The sequence below is a fragment of the Mycteria americana genome, chromosome Z (genome assembly GCF_035582795.1).
Source record: "Mycteria americana isolate JAX WOST 10 ecotype Jacksonville Zoo and Gardens chromosome Z, USCA_MyAme_1.0, whole genome shotgun sequence".
NCBI classification, from domain to species: domain Eukaryota; kingdom Metazoa; phylum Chordata; class Aves; order Ciconiiformes; family Ciconiidae; genus Mycteria; species Mycteria americana.
In genome coordinates, this window is record NC_134396.1 from 71,827,774 (window position 1) to 71,847,137 (window position 19,364).

At 39.0% G+C, this 19,364-nt stretch overlaps 1 protein-coding gene across 3 annotated transcripts in view; it reads left to right on the forward strand.

Annotated features, from left to right (window-relative positions):
• The window catches only part of ZFYVE16 (zinc finger FYVE-type containing 16), a 32,404-nt gene that overhangs the window by 3,185 nt on the left and 9,855 nt on the right, over window positions 1-19,364 (forward strand). For 2 of the 3 annotated variants that reach the window (XM_075526499.1, XM_075526497.1), the window contains exons 2-10: window positions 4,290-4,398; window positions 4,584-6,763; window positions 11,260-11,356; window positions 12,230-12,406; window positions 13,253-13,404; window positions 15,414-15,792; window positions 16,317-16,439; window positions 16,533-16,688; window positions 17,313-17,537. In XM_075526499.1, the coding sequence (XP_075382614.1) occupies window positions 4,329-4,398; window positions 4,584-6,763; window positions 11,260-11,356; window positions 12,230-12,406; window positions 13,253-13,404; window positions 15,414-15,792; window positions 16,317-16,439; window positions 16,533-16,688; window positions 17,313-17,537 (3,559 nt within the window). In that variant the 5' untranslated portion in view covers window positions 4,290-4,328. The remainder of the gene's footprint in view (window positions 1-4,289; window positions 4,399-4,583; window positions 6,764-11,259; window positions 11,357-12,229; window positions 12,407-13,252; window positions 13,405-15,413; window positions 15,793-16,316; window positions 16,440-16,532; window positions 16,689-17,312; window positions 17,538-19,364) is intronic. The other variant, XM_075526498.1, reaches the window with a different exon arrangement.

Here is a 19,364-nt window from a genome sequence, read left to right on the forward strand (position 1 = left end):
CTCTTTTGTTCCATTTAAGCTTGCCTGTTGGAGGCCTCAGAAGGTAAAGAAGGGCATCTGACCAGGTGCTGATGTGACCTAAATACTAACTGTTCAGAATCCTTCCTGAGACTGCCAGAGAATAGCTCACTTCAGTACTGTTCACGTCAGCTGTTCCAGGTACCGGCTTCCTGGGTTCAGCATGGTGATTGCTGCCCTGCATAGCAATTGAGGGTTGTTAGTCTTCCACTAAATAAACTTGGGTAAGATAATAAAGAATGCTGGTCTTCAAATCAGGGCACAAGTAAAAGCTTTGAAAGATAAGAGATTTAAGGTGAGCTTGTTTAGGAACATAACAAATGTTTACTTAGAGAAGTGGCCAGTACTCTTAGTATGCTTTTTTGTAACACATCAACAAAAAGTATTATTCTGTCTTGAAGCTGAAGAATACTCAATCAACAAAACAAAAAGTTGACTGTTAACTGGAAAAAAAAAAAGGATTTTTGCCAACCAATGTACTTGGGAACCCTTGTGATTGGTGTGTTCTGTTCTTCAAGTGAGATTAGCTGCCACTTAAAGAAGTGAGATGTGTGTAAGGACGAATGGTGAGGTGAGAATTGATGACCTGTAACGGTGTAAAATGTTCAGAATGTGACCTGTGTCTATCCATTAATATGTCATCTTTGGTGTATTTCTGGCTGAAGTAGTAGTAAGTGAGCACCCCAGCACTTCTCTTGACATCAGGCCTTGTAGTTTACTTGTACAGTAGACTAGGATGTCTTAAGGAAATAACGGACCTAATTAGCTCAATTCAGCACAGTAATCTGTGAAAGTAAATCTCTAAAATGAAATAGGAAAGATTTTTTTATAACAGCTTCTGGTGTTGCTGAGATACCTGAACAAAATTCATTTCAGAGGACATCTTTAAGTCTAATTTATTGGTAATAGATGTTTGTTTCCTCTGTTAACAATTAGGGTTTTTAAAAAAAAAACATTTATTGCTGATTTTAAAAATGCTCAAAATTCTGATTGTGGTAAATTGGGAGCTTAACTTGTGGGGCTGTAACTCTGTGAACAGTGTTTTGTGTGGATAGTTAAGAGTGAAGCGTTGCCCTGCAACCCATGCAACGCTACAGGCATGGGGAAGAGTGGCTGGAAAGCTGCCCAGCAGAGAAGGACCTGGGGGTGCTGGTTGACAGCCGCCTGAATATGAGCCAGCAGTGTGCCCAGGTGGCCAAGAAGGCCAACAGCATCCTGGCTTGTATCAGAGCTACTGTGGGCAGCAGGACTAGGGAAGTGATCGTGCCCCTGTACTCGGCACTGGTGAGGCCACACCTCGAATACTGTGTTCAGTTTTGGGTCCCCCACTACAAGAGAGACATTGAGGTGCTGGAGCGTGTCCAGAGAAGGGCAACAAAGCTGGTGAAAGGTCTGGAGAACAAGTCTTGTGAGGAGCGGCTGAGGGAACTGGGGTTGTTTAGGCTGGAGAAAAGGAGGCTGAGGGGAGATCTTATTGCTCTCTACAACTACCTGAAAGGAGGTTGCTGTAGAGAGGTGGGGGTCGGTCTCTTCTCCCAAGTAACAAGTGATAGGACGAGAGGAAATGGTCTCAAGTTGTGCCAGGGGAGGTTTAGACTGGATATTAGGAAATCTTATTTCACTGAAAGGGTTATCAGGCATTGGACCAGGCTGCCCGGGGAAGCGGTTGAGTCACCATCCCTGGAAGTATTAAAAGATGTTTGGATGAGGTGCTTAGGGACATGGTGTGGTGGTGGTCTTGGTAGTGTTAGGTTTATGGTTGGACTCGATGATCTTAAAGGTCTTTTTCAACCTATACGATTCTGTGATTCTGTGAAGCAGCCAGATTTACAGGTCCTTGCTAGGACCTTGTGCTAGGTTGGTGTTTGTTTCACTTTGGACACCTGTTTTGGTGGAGAAACAAGCAAAAAACTAACTTTGTTCTCCCTTTAAAGTACATGACTTTCTGTCTTTTTAGCTCTCTGAGCTGGCGTCTTGTGGGATGAGGTTAGGGTGGGTGCCAGTACAAACAAAGGCTTGGGGAATGTGTGGCTGGAGAGTGGTGAGGGGCCTGTGACCACCACCCCTTTTGGTCACAGCTGTTAATCTGCACTTAAGTTGTACCTGAGTAGTAAGGTTGTATAATGTACCCCTACAGAGAATAAGTCAGCATTATGTATCTCTTGATCCCCAGTTTTCTCATAATCCTTCAATATTTCTAGTTTATATGATCTGTTAGACTAATTTTTGAACATCAGTTTTGTTGCTGTCCTTAAATATATGCTTTGAGGATGGGATCTGTACTTTAATGTCTCTCAATGAATCACCAAAGGCTGTTAACCTTGTAAGGGTCTTAGGTGAAATAACTTCCATTTCAAGTTGTAATCTTCCACTTACCAGGAGGTTGTGAAATGAGGTGATTGTTACAGGCAAGAACTGTGTTCAAATGAGTGTAAGAGAAATGGCATTAAGTATGTACTTGGTGCTATTTGATGCTCATTAGATAGCTGAGAGACTTGATGTATGGTGCAGCATGCTGAAGACCATTAGAGTGACTAATTCATGGCCATGGATATTGATACAGTGGTGCATTCAGATTGTTTATTTTTTGCTTATATAGCACAAAGTACTGCACTAAGTTGTGATGCATACTATTTGTTTCACCTTTCTTGTGCTTTGCAAGTCTCTATTTGAACTATATATTAGCTTAAAAAAGTATTCTTGTCACATGCATGTTAATGTGGTAGTAAGTGAATGCGCCCGATCTGAACCATTCAGTGAGAGGAAACCTCAGTGGAGATTACACCTCAGTGGAGTAAGGAAGTGTCTTACTTAAGTAACCTTACACCTCAATGGAGTAAGCAAGGCCTGGAATCTAGATCGGTAGCTGCAGTGTGGCATAAGTGATACGAGAGGATTTAAGTATTTCTTTGGGCTCTAAGCTTTGAGAAGAGAAAGTACTAGATGGTCAAAGTACATTGAATTGGGTAGGGTATGAAGTCAGCCAAAGTGGAGACTAATAAGAGTAGAAGGAAAACTAGACAGACCTCCACAGATCTAGTTTCCAGACATTAGACTAAAGGGATCTGAGTCCCTTCTGTTTGCTTAAGGGAAGTGTAAATAACATCTCGATTATATCTTATAGGTAATTGCACTGTATGGGTGTTCAGACATGAAAAAGATGGGGAATTAGAAAGCACTTCAGAGTGACCAAAAAGGTGTAACATTGAGTGGCTGGAAATGTTCATTAAACAAATGAAACAGGATGTTTTGCAATAGGCAATGTGATTAATAAATAGCTTTCTGATGAGTTTGTAAGTCTCTAAAAAGAGATTTAAAAAAAAAGATTTTGTTTGGGTCTCAGAGAAAGTAAATGAGTTAGTGGGTTTTATGTTTTGAGTAGAGTAGAGACGATGAGCTGAACTACCATGCTGGTTTTTGTTGTTTTTTTTTTTTTTTTTTCCTGGCCTTGGAGGAAGGTTTAAGAGGAGGATTTAAAGGCAGCTGATTGGTCATTGTGGGGAGGAGTACTGACCTCAACCTGCTTAAACATATTGCAGCTCTCTGTTAAGACAACTGTGTCATACTTCAGTGCTTCAGCTGGTTATCTGCTTTATAGTCCTGATATATTTTAGGTTTTAGCCTGTGTTTAGTCATAGCTGAAAGTAAATTGAGGTTGACTGGTTGGATAGCTTGGGAACTAAGAGAATCTCTTTCCTCAAGTCTTATGTTGGCATGCTCAGTGTTGAACTGGCTGTCAGGTTTGAACTCCTAAAGGAGGCTTTTTCCTTGCTGGCACTCCTGCCAACAGAAGTATACTTTTTGTGCTTCCTCCTGCAGTTTAAAGCATGAAATGTCTGGAATTATGTAGGCATCATTTATTTAAACAGTTCACTTGTGTTGCGAGGGTAATGATGGCCTACTTTGGTTTTTTGCCTGTGAACTGCGTGGTGTAAAATGTCTAGGGGTTTAAACTTCCTGACATTATAATGCCCTAGTATGTGCTTTCAGATACATTTGGTTTTAATAAGGAAGCCCCAATTTCCTGATTTAAGGTGAATTTTTGAGTGTAATGTGCATGGTGTACCAAGTATACTGTAGAGCGTATTCAGAGTACATAGAGGCTGACAGTCTGCAGCCCTGTTTGTACTTACATTTTGTTTACATGGAGAGAGAAGAAAGTGTTACTAAAAAGAAAAAAATACTTCATAGAAGTTGTCTTCTAATAATAACACTTTGACTTTGTAAACAGCAAAATGCTGCAAATGAAACGCTGTATTTTTTCTTTTTAGGTTTAAGAAGGCTAAAGCTTCACTAAAACTGTAACTAGAATGGACAGTTACTTTAAAGCTGCAGTCTGTGACTTGGACAAAATACTTGATGAATTTGAACAGAATACAGGTTAGTTCCTGTGCTGCCTTGTTCTCCAGCATAATCATATTCGTCAAATGATTGTTACTGTGGAATTTGAATAACGTGCTAAATAAAAACTTGTATTGATGAATAGGTGGGATTTAGAGGAAGTGCACTGTGGAAAGAGAGGACTTTTATAAACTTTGCCTTTGATCTCTTTTTGCTTAAACTAGATGAATATGACTGCTACAGAACACCTCAGAACCCATATGACTCAAAACACCATTCGCTTTCTTCAGTTCTGGATTGCTTACAACACGTATACCCAACACCAAAACTGCAAGAGGATGCTAACAATTGTACTTCATCACAAGAAATCTCTCTAGCTAGCCACATTGGAACAAGTGAAGCACTTCTGAGTTACTCACCACAAAATGAGAAGGGTGTTGCTGGACCTGATCTTTTGTCCACTGTGGACAGTGGTTCCTTAAATGAAATTCAGACTTCAAACCTCGGAAGGTGTAGTGTACCTGTGTGCGATCTCGTTAATGACACAGGTAACTTAATCCATTCAGTGGCTGCTCATGAAGATACTCAAAAGTTGTTGCCAGATGACTTCCAGTACAGTGAAGGTTTGCTTGGCTTTGGCACATCTTGCATACCTGTTCCTACTTGTGTGTCATCAGCTGGTTGCAGTGGTTCAAGTACAGAGCAGAGTGGTGGGGACTCAATGCTACAAGATTCAGGACATCTTGAAATGGAGGAGATTAATCATTTAGCTTTAAAATCAGACAGTTATGCTACAGCAAAGATCTCGGATCCATGTGATGATGAACACAGCACAGAATCTGTAAAGTGCAGTGAAGTATTTGATCGCCTTGAACAAACGGCTCGCCTTAATACTGCATGTGTCCCTGTAACATCACAGAATTCGAATGTGTATAGTCCCAAAGATGAGAAAGGATATGAAAAATTGCCTTGTGAACCACAAGATGAAAGTGCATGCTCTGCAGCAAGCAAAGAGATGTATGGAAGAAGTGCCACAGACAAGGTGGACTCAAAAGATGAGAGTAATGTTGAATCCATGCCTTCAGATCTGCCAAAGAGGCCTCAGCTGCACAAAAGCCATGCAACATTACCTGAAAATTGTGTTTTACCAGGCTCCTCATGTCAAACAGGAGCTAAAGTAGAATTGGGAAAGAAAATCACAGAAGATAATGTAGGTAGTGAAGAACTTAATAGCAATGAAATACTGAACAGTGTTTCAACTTCGTGTATTTCAGTTGAGGGTGTCCAGACCTCACTATCATGTCTTCCACTTCCTGTATCTATATGTGGTTCATCAGTTGTAACGGACGAAAAAGTTAATCCTCTACCTCAAAATGAAATGGCAGAGGTTATTAGTGATATTTTAACTGTTCATGCTGGAAAGTCTAAAACTGATCTCTCAGGTAGGGAATCCTGCGAAAACACTGACTTGCATGAACAGGAAGGGTATATAGCTAAAATCAACAAAAGTATTGTGGAAAAAAGTACAGATGGAGAGAAGTATGATACTGAGAATGTAATTGATGACAGTGACTCTCAGCAAATAAAAGCTTTTGCTTCTGCTTTTCTAGAATATGAAGCTGAGCCATATGATCTTGGTATAGACTCTTATTACAATGAAAATATTAGCCCACTTATGGGTGACTTTACTGTTGAGGAGAATGTTTTTAAAAGTGATACTCTAATAAGTGATGCTGAGCTTGATGATTTCTTGTATGGACAAAGTCTTCAGTCCAACGTATTGAAGTCTTCAAACAATGATAGTAACTTAATGGAAGCTGATGCAGATGAAGGGAATTTAACAAATGTGAACAACCTGGATTTCACAGAGGTCACTGAAGAACATATGCAAGCAAAACTGGAGGAGATAACAAGCATTAATAGCAATCTTAAAGTATCTCTTACTGCCAATGAATTGGAATCTGCAACAGAAGAGACTATGTCTCGTATTCAGGACGTGACTGAGAGTGGTAGTGAAGCACTAGTTTCTAATGTTTGTACTGAAGGTGCAAGACCAAAGCAGTTGCTTGGCCTTTCCCAAGGAGCTGTTGGTCAGAGACAACTGAATAGAACAGATGCACCTGAGAGAGAAAACCAGGAAGCCGGTTCTGTTACCCCAGAAGCTTCCCACTCAGGCACCAGCGTAAATGCTGGTAAAAATTCTGACCCTGTGCACTCTGGGGAAAGCAGCTCTGAAGCTGGAGGAAATCAGACATCTGAAAATGTAGAATCACTTAAAATACCTGCAGCACTCTCATGGAAACAACCATTGTGGGTTCCTGATTCAGAGGCACCCAACTGCATGAACTGCCAAGTCAAGTTCACATTTACAAAAAGACGACACCACTGTCGTGCATGCGGAAAGGTAAGCTATTAGAAGGGGGTCCTGTGTTACTGAAAACAAATGAATTCTGGTTTAGGGATAAGGAAAATACAGAAGGATAATAAAATATTAAAAGATAAGAAAATAAAGAATATTTCTAGGCCAAAGAATTTTATTTAAAAAAACCCCTAATCTTATTTTTCCTTCATAGAAACTTAGACTGTTGGAAAAGACTGATATTAATTAAGAAACATATGACCTTTTTTGTGAAAATAATTAAAGGGAAATACAGAGAACTTTCTTATTTTAGCTTCCATTGCTGGCTAGAGTAATGTGTTTTGCATAGGACAAGGAAGATGAGACAGTGGACTACTTCATAGTAGTCATAGTGAATCAGCTTTTTACTCAGCTTTTAAATTAAGCTTAAGTATTTAAGCTTAAAAACAAGGTGGTGATGTTTGGAATTCAGGTAAGTGGTTATACTAGCTGTAAAACGCTGTCCATGAATCTCGAAGGATTGCATTCTTTCAGGAGCTGCAACAGCAGTACTAATGCAAGGACTAGCCTAAATCTGTCCTCTTGTGTGTTTAGATGTATGATTTTCTAGGGGAGTTGTCTCAGGGGAAAAGTGTGCTACTTTTGTGGGGTGAGTCGTACTCACCAACTGAGCAAGTAATCTGTAGAACTTTATTCAGCCTGTGGTCTTCTGCAGTGAGTAAATAATGTCAAAGCTTATTCTCAATCCAGAATTCCCTTGTGAGCTACTGTGGCTTGCACTTGTACTAGTGTATAAATGGAAATACTAACAATACTAATGAACTTATTTTTCACTGTTCCTCTGTAAGCTTTATGGATGAGGGGATATAGCAAAGACTTATGTCAGTACTCTACTAACTTTTTGCATCCCCAGTGTTGAGAGGCATCTGGAGAGGCTTGGTGATTTTTTTTCCCAGGATGCCTCTTCTAGCACTGCATATTCAAAGCATAGTACCCGTTTACGTCAACTGCAGTAAGTGTGAATTAAAATGTAGATCTGAATTTGGGTGCCAAGAAAGATAAGAACTCATTGTGACAACCTAGAAGTCATTGAACTTAATCACTTGGCAGAATATCCTATTGAAGTTTTGTAACAGTTTAAAACATAGTTCTTCAGAGTGGGTTTCGTTTTAGTCATAAGACTGACTGACTTGTGACTGACTGAATGTAAACAGGCAAGTTCCTGTTTACGTTCACTGTGAAGTTTCTTGCACCTTGTCTAGAGATGGGGATAAAAGCACCCTTCACCACACAGTCCTGTTTACAACCATCAGCTGTTAGTGTTGTTAATGTTGTGTGTTAACAGAGGGGGTTTTGGCAGAACAGTGTAATTAGAGGGGGCATTGCAATGCATCTTCATTGGAAGAATGAGTGAAGGCAGTATGGATCATCTGAACTTTACTGATACTGGAGTGCTATGCGGTTGTAACTCTGTCATAGCTTTTCTGAATGTGCAACTGCTTAACTTTCTGCCTTGTAAGACTTTTTGTCTTTTTAATAGTAACTTTTTGTCTTAAAACAAACTAACAAGATGTTCCTTGTGGACATGTTGTGGGTGGTTGTGTTTTCAACCACTTAGACATAAGGAGAAACTGGTAGGAATTCACAGTCGTCCTCTGTGGACTGTTCTGGAAGACAATTGTACGGTTTTCATGTCGTCCTGCAGCTTTTTTTAATCAATGAAAATGGCAACGCTTGTGAATTCTGGCTTCTGTGCTGGAGGGAAGTGTGAGGGTAGTGGTCCCTTCTTTCTCTCCCATCTGCAGCACTTGTGAGGCCAAACAGCTTCACAGTTTCTTTATTTAGGTGTTTGTCTCTTGTTGTAGTACCCTTCCTCTTCCTAGCTCAAAGACAATCAGGTTCTTTGCTCAGCAGCCTCACCTTTATCTCCTGTCCCCTGTTACATTACCTGTCCCTTAGTTTGTCTTCACCTCTTCTCTCCTGTGCATTAGGATTAAGCTGCCTCCTCTGTTGTGGGTCCCAGTGGCACCAAGTGTAAGAGGAAAATACCAATTGCAAAGGATTGTACTGCTTAGCATTTGAAGGCCCAAGGTGGATTGTAACTGATTAGCAATTAATCTTCACCAATTACATTCTTAACATCTTCACTGAGCTGTGTGCATTTTCAGTTGAGGTAAATTACCTGTGACACTAATGCAGAAGCAATTGGAATAGTTTCTTTTTGAGCTCATATTGCAGTGATCAAGTGTTACTGTTTTTACAGTGACTTTTCCTACTTAAAGGAGTTCACTTGTAATAACTTAATTTTTTTCCCCTTAATCCACTTTGTTTTCCTGGAGTTAATTAGCAGTAGCAGAAGACTTTTAGTGGTCTTTCCACTTAACTCTGGTCAGTGGTAGAAGGCTTCTGTCAGACCAAGGTTTCAAAAGATACCTCTTGTAAAGGCTAATACTGACTCTAGAGTCTGCATATAGCTAAAAATGGTGGGACTCTTTGAAAACTTGCAGATCACCCTTGAAAGAACATAAGGGAAAAGTGAGAAAAGCACCAGATACTTATGGGAACTCTTGCAGAAAACAGCTTTCCTAGAGACAATTCTTTGAATGGGATTGTGCAGGTGTAGTCCAGGCTAAAGAGGCGCACTTTTTTTTCCCCATCTCTGCTTGAAAATAGACAGGGTATATATCCTGTTGCAGTAGAAGAGCATGTTCTGTTCTTTCAAAGCAGTCTTCAGCAAGCTTTTAAAATACTTTGCTGAAGGGAGCTAGTAACATGAAGGCAACTATGCTTATTCTTTCTGACAGAGTTGGGGAGCCTACTTAGCCACCATAGTTCCTGAGCCAGCATTAGTAAATAGCTTGGGAAGTAGTGAGCTCTGGCTTAGATAGTTGTCTGTGAGGTAGAAGAGGCAGGTTGGAATTTCATGACAAACTGATAACACTTGTTATGGAGAGACTTGGTGCAACATACAGTGGATAAGGAATGGCTCTTTGCTGGTGTGAGACTAGATTGTTTTAACCATTATGTGAATCCTAATGGGAGATTGCAGCAGTTATCTTCAGAGATAATACTGAAGCAGTAAAGCAAATCTGACCCAATTCTGGGGTTCAGTCCATGTTCCTATCAGTGTTGGTTAATGTAAGATAGTTATGGAATTAACAGAAGTAGGAGTGAATTTGGGAATCGGTGGTGCAACCTGGAATTCTTCTTATCACTCCAGATAAGAGTGTCAATATAATATCACTTGTGTCCTCCTTGTTGCTGCTCTGTTGTGTACGTATTGTGGTTTTTTTTCTGAAGGTTTGTTCATGAGAGATTAAGATACAGGCTTGAATATTAGGCTGCAGAAGGTTTAGAATCAAACAAGTGTATTTCTTTGAAGAGTTTTCTAATCACTATGCAACTGTATTCCAGCTATGATCTTAAAAAATTTTTTTTTTAAATCCAGTTTTAGCTATTTTGTGGGCACCTGGCCTTATGTGATTGAATCTGCTCACAGCAAGAAATTTTAGGTGCTGCTCTGTTTTACAGCTGAATCTGAGAGTATTGGCAAGAGCTGAGTGCTTAGCTGTGTAATGTGGGCGTTCCTGGCCATTTGTGGAAGGCTGGTTTGTAGACATCTAAGGATTGCTTTGGTCCAACAGAAATACCTGACAAATTTCAAAAGCTTATGGTATGGATAGGTTGTGGTGCGGTTCTGGCAAACAGGATAGGAGGAACCCCGGATCAAAAGCAGACTTGGCAGACTTCGTAGTTTGGCCCAAATTGTGGAGCTTTTGAGATTCTTAATCATAGCATCATAGAATGGTTTGGTTTGGAAGGGACCTTTAAAAAGCATCTAGTCCAACCTTCCTGCCATGGGCAGGGACATCTCTCACTAGGTCAGGTTGCTCAGAGCCCTGTCCAACCTGACCTTGAACACTTCCAATGATGGGCCATCCACAGCTTCTCTGGGCAACTTGTTCCCGTGTCTCACCACCCTTGTTATAAAAAATTTCTTCCTTGTATCCAATAGAAATCTGCCCTCTTTCAGTTTAAAACCATTGCCCCTTGTCCTGTCACTACAGGACCTGGTAGGAAGTCTCTCTCCATCTGTCTTACAAGCCCTCTTTATATATTGAAAAGCCACAGTAAGGTCTCCCTGGAGCCTTCTCTTTTCCAGGCTGAACAACCCCAACTCTCTCAGCCTTTCCTCATAGGAGAGGTGCTTCAGCCCTCTGATCATTTTTGTGGCCCTCCTCTGGAGCTGCTCCAACAGGTCCATGTCTTTCTTGTGCTGGGGACCCCAGAACTGGATGCAGTAAAAGCCTTTTTCATAAAAGCCTTTTTAGTCTAGTACTTTCCCTTCTCCCCAAACAGAAATGTATTGTAAGATACATATGCTAAAGCTCCTTTTCTCCTTCCCTACTTCCAAAAATGTGTATGCATGCTTTATATAATGCAGTCTGTTTTAGTAAAATGAGTAAATAAAACCAGGAACTTAATTCAGGAAATAGTGGGATTTTGTCTATAATATTTAATTCAGTCTTTTTCTGGTTCAGGTTTTTTGTGGTAGCTGTTGCAAACGAAAATGCAAACTACAATACATGGAGAAGGAAGCAAGAGTCTGTACTGGCTGTTATGGTGATATTAATAAAGGTAAAAATTTTGAGTAATTACAGTAATCATTAAAGAAGAATAGGTACAGCTAGCATCTCTTTAATCTTTGTTCTTTTGGGGGAGCTTCACTACTTTAATTGGTGTATGTTTTCCTATTTCTGAGATGGAGGGAGGAAGAGAATAATTGTACCACTAGATTGATTTCAGTTCTTATTTTAAACTTTGAGTAGCAAGCTGGTTATTTTTTATTAAAAAAGTGGGTTTGAATTCTGTAGGACTAAATACAAAGTTATGCTATTGGGTCATCTGTGTCAGGAGTCTAGCAAAAGTGATCCTCCCTCCACAGTAGCCTTCTGTGTGTTTAAAGGCCATACCGCTGCTTGTTCTCACATGTGCCTATTTTATGTAGCTTTCTGTCCTGATATTTTTACAAGTTACTTAACAGTACTACAGTAATTGAATCATAAGATAACCTTTTCTTAACTGAAAGCTAAGCATGGATGCTTATGGAAACATCAGGAGAAAAAATTGTGGTCCTGATTATTAATATTTAAATAAGTTGAAAACATACCAGACTTTTAATATGCCACCTGAATGGAATTTGATTTGATAAATGTGATACATGTATTTGCACCAAGGTACAGGGATCATATGGTTCAATGTAGACACTGCAACAGTAGCAAGATGTACAAGGAGGTCTATTTCTATGTTAGGAACTAATTAGGCAAATGTGCAGGTGGAAGATCAAGAAATCTAAATTTTCTTCTGTACAATAGCTTGAGTGTTCATCTTTCATAACTAGCTCACAAATTGTGCACTGCTCTTGGAAAAAAAAAACCCACTCATAGTACTGCACTGCAAATGAAATTTAATCAATTGTGAGATCTTAAAAACTAACCACATTTTTTTTAGCACAGGCATTTGAAAGAATGATGAGTCCAACTGGTCCTGTCCCCAATTCCAGTATCTCCTCTGAGAATTCTTCTGCTGTTCCACCTTTGGAGGAAGCCCAGATATCTGGTAGTGCTAGCTCTCCTTCACCTTCTACATTGTTACCTATCTCAGTACTAAAACAACCTGGTATTGAAGGTATGCTAAATACAGTATCATATATCTAACACTTTCAGCATCTCTTTGGAAAGAGTTGTTTATCACATCATGTATACATACTTGGTATAGTGATATTTTTTGTGGGAAATGGAAACGCTGTGAACTGGGACACTGGAAAATTACTCTTAGTTCCCAGTTTTGATGCCATGTATGAGCTTGACCAAATCTGTCTTAAGTCTCCATTTATGAAACGTGGATGTTATTTTTTTTCATTGTCCTCTCTGTTTATATTGTTGGGGTTTTTGTGGGTGTGTAGATATTACTTTCATCACTTTTATATAGCTTAGGAGATCTCTGGCTTGTGTTGCAACTGCCAGTCTTACAGAAAAAACAAAGTAGTTGTTTAGGGAAAAGTTCCTAGGGAGCAGTAGGGGCTCATTCTCTGTGTAAATAGAAATGATTAGTGGCGAAGTAGTGTCTTTGTTCCACTTTTAATAAACATCTGACCTTCTTCAATGAAAAGAAGTTTTTAAACAAAGTGATAAGCTAACTTTTTTCGAGTGTATTTCATCTTTTAGTTGTGATTCTTCATTCTTCACTTGCTTACTAGCACTTCATTCTTATCTTACTACAGAGGGATGATTGAGGAAGTAGCCTTCCTTATATAGAAATTGATAGATTTAACTGTAGCATGGCAGCTTCCTCTGCAAGTGTGAGATTTTTTGCATGTATTTGCCTGACTGGAGACTGGCTGATGTCAAACTGTCTACCTGTGCTTGGTTCCAGTAAATGGATGGGGAGAGAAGGGGCTTAATTTTTATCCCTTTCAGCTATTAGAACAGTACAATACTATGAAGGCAGTGTTGTTTTCTTAACCTTTCTTAGGGTTGTGCCCCAAAGAACAGAGGAGAGTTTGGTTTGCAGACGGTATATTGCCAAATGGCGAAGTGGCAGATACAACAAAACTTTCAACTGGAGCAAAGAGGTCATCACAGGACTTGAGTCCAGTAAACCCTGACTTGCCGGAGATGCATATGGTATGAATTAAGAAGTGTGTGTAGGTGCATGAATTACCTCTTGAAATACCTTTGCTTGCTATTGATGGGGCCCCTTACATACCATAATATTACTTTTGCTTCACAGCTTTTGGAATCTGAGCCAATACTTGATTATTTTTTGGGGGGTGGCTGTGAAGTCCTTGGATCAAATATTCTGTAGATCATACTTCAAAGGAAACCATGTTTGTTTTGGGGTGTATGTGAACTTAAAAATGGTATGACAGAAAATTTTCCAAAACAAGTTTTTTCTTCTACACAGCCTTTGATTAACTACTTTTATGAAGGTAACCTCAGCCATAGTTCTGAAACCTGTCATTTACAACATGCTTGTAGTAGAAGTTCATGGGTTTTTTTCCAGTGGCTTGCTATAGTTTGCTTGTTGGATTAGACTAACCAGAAGTTGCTTAATGCCCTAGAATACTACCTTACAGGGTGCAGCAAAATCCACTTACTGCTTCTAATGTGAACTAATGTTGAACTGAGTGGGGGATTGGCTTTTTTATAATAGATCATATTTATGGTGTTGAACTAGTTGCACTTGACAAGAAAAGTCCAAAGAAGTGGAATAAGTTTGCTGTGGAAAGATTTGTAGAGATTCCTCAACTGGAGCCTTTTTAAAATAAAACATAGCTCTGAAGCACTGTCTCCAGTGATAACATAAATTCTGTGATGCTAACAGCATTCAAGAGTTTTTAAAACACATTAGTAAAGCTAACGACCAGGCCAGATCATTATTATTTGATCCTCCATACGGAGGATCTGAATAGTTACCAGCTGTATAGCATGTAAACCAGCCTTAATTAATGAAGAATGGATAATAGTAAATGTGACTTCATTTGAACAAGGAAGGACTCCAGTAAGTTGCAGTAATCAAAAGGTATAGGCTGTCTTCCATTTTGGGGAAAAAGAAGGATATTTTCACTTGCAAAAGACAAGCAATGTCTAAAATGGAAAGCAGCATGGACAAAGTGTGTAGGAAACAATTAGTTGATGGTTGTATGCAGCTTCAGAAGCTTGAACAAAATCACCATACTGCAGCTCTAAAGCAAAGGATGTACTTTACTGGGTAACACATAATCCTGAACATGCTGCCACAGGATGTTATGAAGGTCAAAACTATAAAGTGATACGAAACACCAGCAAGCAAATTCGTGGGGAAGAAGTCGATTAGAGGCCAATTTAGTCATCTTTTTGTCTGTGTGTTTGTGGGGTGTTATTTTGGGGATTGGTGTCTTCCCTCCTCCCCTCACCCGAGACACTAAGCAGAGGATTTGCTAGAAGCTGGTGGTTTACCAGGAGAATATTACAGGGCAAGCATAGAGTTGGTAGGTTTTTTCTTGTTGCAATGCAAAATCTTCCCTATTGAGATAGGATGCAAGTCTAACATACTTGAAAGACGATATGTTTTTTGTCATCAAAAAGCCCAAAACAAATCCTAATGTGCCTGTGCTCACAGCTTGCCATATCCATTTTGCTGGGGGAGCAGCATAGGTTTGACTCCAAACTAGAAATGAATCGGACTGTAAAATGCTAGACTCAGCTATTAGTACGTAGTGTAGAAATAGAAATACACTTGCAGTACTGAACTGCTGATCCCAGTGATGGCAAATTACAATGATGACAATGTTCAGTAGCTATGAGTGGGGAAACAGTAATACTAAACAGATTCCTGGAGGGGTACTTGGTTTATTGTTGACTGTATTACATCTGACTGTTGTATGCTAAAATGACTAATCTGCAGTGCTTTGATACAAATTTTGTGTTACCAAACAAATGAATGATGCATCTTCACCTAATATAACTCCTAAAGGGGGGGGGGGGGGGGAGATCCAGGAGAGATTTGATGGCTTTCTTCTTGTTTAGAGGAAATGCATTCTCAGTATTTGTGATAGAGTTCTTTCTCTTTTTGCTTCTAGAATGCTAGTAATAAAAGTTTAGCTTGTTGTGAGACAAGAGTGTAGATATTTTTCTTTCCTCCTTCTTCATAGGCTGCAAACCCAGCGGAAGATGACATATTAACTGATGTAAATCCAAAACCTAAGGAAGAAATTAATATTATTACAAGAATGGAGGAATTATGTCCTTCTGTTTCTTCAGATGGTGCACAGCAGGCCATTCCAGGCCAGAGTGAGGTGGTATATAGTTATAAATCTGTAACTCTAGAAACTAAAGAGTGTTCTCCTACTGCAGAAGCTGAGAAGACTAGTTCCAGCTCAGTTGATCAGACTACAAGTGATATGCCTGTTAGGCCTTCAAGTTACAGAGCACTACGTGGTGTTGAAAACTGTGTTCGTAAAGAGATCAGCCTTGTTCCTGATGGTGATAATCTGCCACCACTTTTGCTTGCAGTGGGTGAAAAGGGAAAAGGTAAAATTTGAGAAAATTGTTAATACTTAATCACCTGATGCCAGATTTTTAAATGTCAACTTATGTATATATAACTTGTATTTTAATACAATTCTAATCCCTCATTTATTTACTGCACATTAGATTGTTGGATAATTGAACATGCATTATTAACCAGATCAATATGTTATGAAAAGAAAACTTCATCACTTAAGTGCATTATAGTAATGACAGTGCTCATGGATGGTAACTAACAGTACCAGTATATGGATGAGGAGACAGCATACACAATTAGTCAGTAACTACCAAATGAATGATAGCCCTAGTTTGCACCTTTGCTACAAGTTGCTGCTTTATTTTTATATGTTCCTTGAATCCTAGGGTAAGCTATTAATTGGTTGATCTGTAGCTATTCTAAGTTTGAGAATAATTACCACCCTCTTAAAATAGGAGGATGGGACAGTCTTTCATATGCTATGATCTGTAATTCTTGTTTTAGGTAGTTGGCTGACATGTTGAACTAAATTGGGTGTTGATTTATTTAGATCCTGTAGTGGAAGAACGTCCATCTCACCAACAGGTCACTTTGCTTCTTGTGGAAGGAGGTCCTAATCCATTAACTTTTATCTTAAATGCAAACTTGCTTGTGAATGTCAAGCTAATAACTTGTAAGTAGTGCACATTTTCTTTTCCATTAAATGCAGCTTTCTTTTTCTGACTGTAAAACAGCATTACTGTTGTATCTATCTTTCTAATTAAAGATTCTTCAGAAAAGTGCTGGTATTTCTCAACAAACGGACTACATGGTTTGGGTCAGGCAGAAATTGTCATTCTGTTGCAGTGTTTGCCAGATGAAGAGATTTTTCCTAGTGAAATATTAAAATTATTTATTGACATCTATAAGGATGCAGTGAAAGGTATGTAATTTTAATGTCTAACTTTTTATATTATAATATCTTCTTGCTGATCTTTAAAGCTGGAAGTTGAACTGTAATTTTTCTTCAGGTATTTGTAAGTATCTAATGATTCTGTTGAAAAACCTTGCAGTATTAGTCTTGTGTTCTAATTAAACAACAGGAAGAAAATAATTTAAGTTTTTGTTCCATATACTTCTGTAAATGTCCTGTTTGCAGGGTTTTTTGTTGTTTTGTCATATTGTGTTGGAAATTCTGCGTATAAGTCCTTGAGTCTATGGTTTCAGACATCTGGAACTTCATTTGTTAGAAGTACAATACTCTTATGTATGTAAATATTTGAGGTCTGTTAATCGAAGTTCATCAGTTGGTGTGTGCTGGAACATTGTACACTTCAGGGTTTTTGGCATTTGTTTGGAAGACCCTAATTTCATCTTCAAGTTCATTTAGTTAGTAAATATAGAGCATTTAGTCTATGGGTTTAGATGTCTGTCAGACTTTCAGGAAGATGTGAGATACACCGTATGGCTTGCAAGTCTGTAGGAGACCACTGGTTAGAATAGTTTTCTTGACACTAATGTATTACTTTTCCAGATGTGCAAAGACTCTCTGTTCCTCTTTCTACAGGAAGGTTAATAAGAAACATGGACAACATTACTTTTACTGAAAACTTTCTCGGTAACAAAGAGCATGGAGGATTCCTGTTTGTTTCACCAACTTTTCAGAAACTTGATGATCAGATTCTACCAGATAACCCTTTTCTTTGTGGCATTCTCATCCATAAGCTGGAAATACCCTGGGCGAAAGTTTTTCCAATACGTTTAATGTTGAGATTGGGAGCAGAATATGGGGGTAAGTTTTAACTGCATAAATTTAAAATTCCCTTTGGAAAAAACAAGATTTTTAGACAAGCAAAATATTTAAAATAATCTTTGCAGTATTTTGTATTACACTTGTGTAAGACTCATGTTTCATACATGGGAAGCCACCTGTTGAGACACTTGGGAATTTACGTTGCCCTGCTTGATTTTTTTTTTTTCCCTGTTCTTAGCTGATGAGAAAGCTAAGAAACCAAAACTGACAGTAGTAAAGTATCAAAATGTCTGACTTTTGTTGTCATGGGCAAAAGTTTGAAGGGAAATTCACAAGCCAAATTTACAACTCTGACTAATTGTTTTTTTGAATTAAATTACTGAAGTTGAGTATATTGGCAAAATATTACTGCTTCATAAAATGAATAAAAGTATTCATTACTTATAAGGATAACTTGCTAATTAATACATCTAAAATCTCTAGGCCTGTAAAAATGCAGGAGGCATTCTTTCAAAGTGAGGTGGATGGAGAGTATGTAAATGTGTACCACCAGAGCTTGTGCAGTGACGCAGCCTCCATATGGGAATTACCTTCCACAGGCTGTTGCAGGCTGATGTGAGCATTTTCTGCTCTCCCAACAAGATTTACATTGACTCTCCTTCAGGCTTACCAAAGGAAAGTGTTTACGTAGATTCCCATTGCCTTGAACAGATAAAGCTAGTTTGAGCAAGACCTGAAAGTAGATACTGTCCTAAATGCCTTCTAGAGTTGTTTGGGTACTTGCTTGAATAACACAGATACTTAATTTAGCTGTATAGGTACTGTTTTGTTTCCTGTTGCACTGCTGCTTATGACTTAGAGAGCAGGTGCAGCATGCAGCTGTTGCTTAAGCAGAATGGATTTCAAAAATGTATCATACACAACTTTCCTGACCTTGCATTTTTGATAAATAAGCCTACCATTCTAGAAGCTGCAAGTCCATAAATATAAATATTACAATGTACATAGATATGTATATTATGTATTAAAAAATACATATGCAAGATACATAAATACGTATCACTCACTTGTTTATGGATTTCTTGAGTCCATAGCAGATTTCTACTGGCCAGCCTTCTGTCTATGTGTTGACAAGGGTGGTAACTTCTTTGTCATTCTTCTTCCCCTTATCAACCTTTTTTGGTCCCCTTTTTTTTTTGGTCACCCCCCCCATCTTTGACCTCATGGTCCTGACTTTGCTATGCTAATGGTTTTGTTTTCAAATGGCTTCATATTGTGGTCTCCTGCATCTCATTGCCTTCCCTAATTTCCATCTGCACGTGTTTCTCATTGCAGCCATGGGACTTCAAAGCATATTACTTTGGATGAACATTCTCATTCACTCTATTCTTGCTTACCAATACTAAGTGGTACTTCACTTTGTATTATAGCATTAACGTGGAAGCAGAGGTTAACTTGTGTGGTGTTCTTATTCAAGCAACTACAAGGACCTACAACCCCTCCTGCAGCTTGTGACCCAAAGGCTGAACCCAAGATGTTTCTGTCCAGATTACCTATTGCAAGAAACATAGCTGACAAAGCATATGAAAGCAGCAACGAGTCTCTGCCACAAAATTACTACTACTAGGAGAGTGACTCCATGCAATGACACTGCAGTAGGATTTAACCGTGGGTAGGGAAACCATGCAGTGGGCTGAAAGACAGTCCGTGACAGAGAATCAGGCAGGGGCTCTAGTTCCTTTGGCTGGTCAGATACTGAGATTAAGAAACATAGGCTATAGCTGAAAATAAAAATACATACTTGGATTAGCAAGTCTTACAGTTGCAATAGGTAAACAATGACCTCTTTTTTTTTCTTCCCCTTCC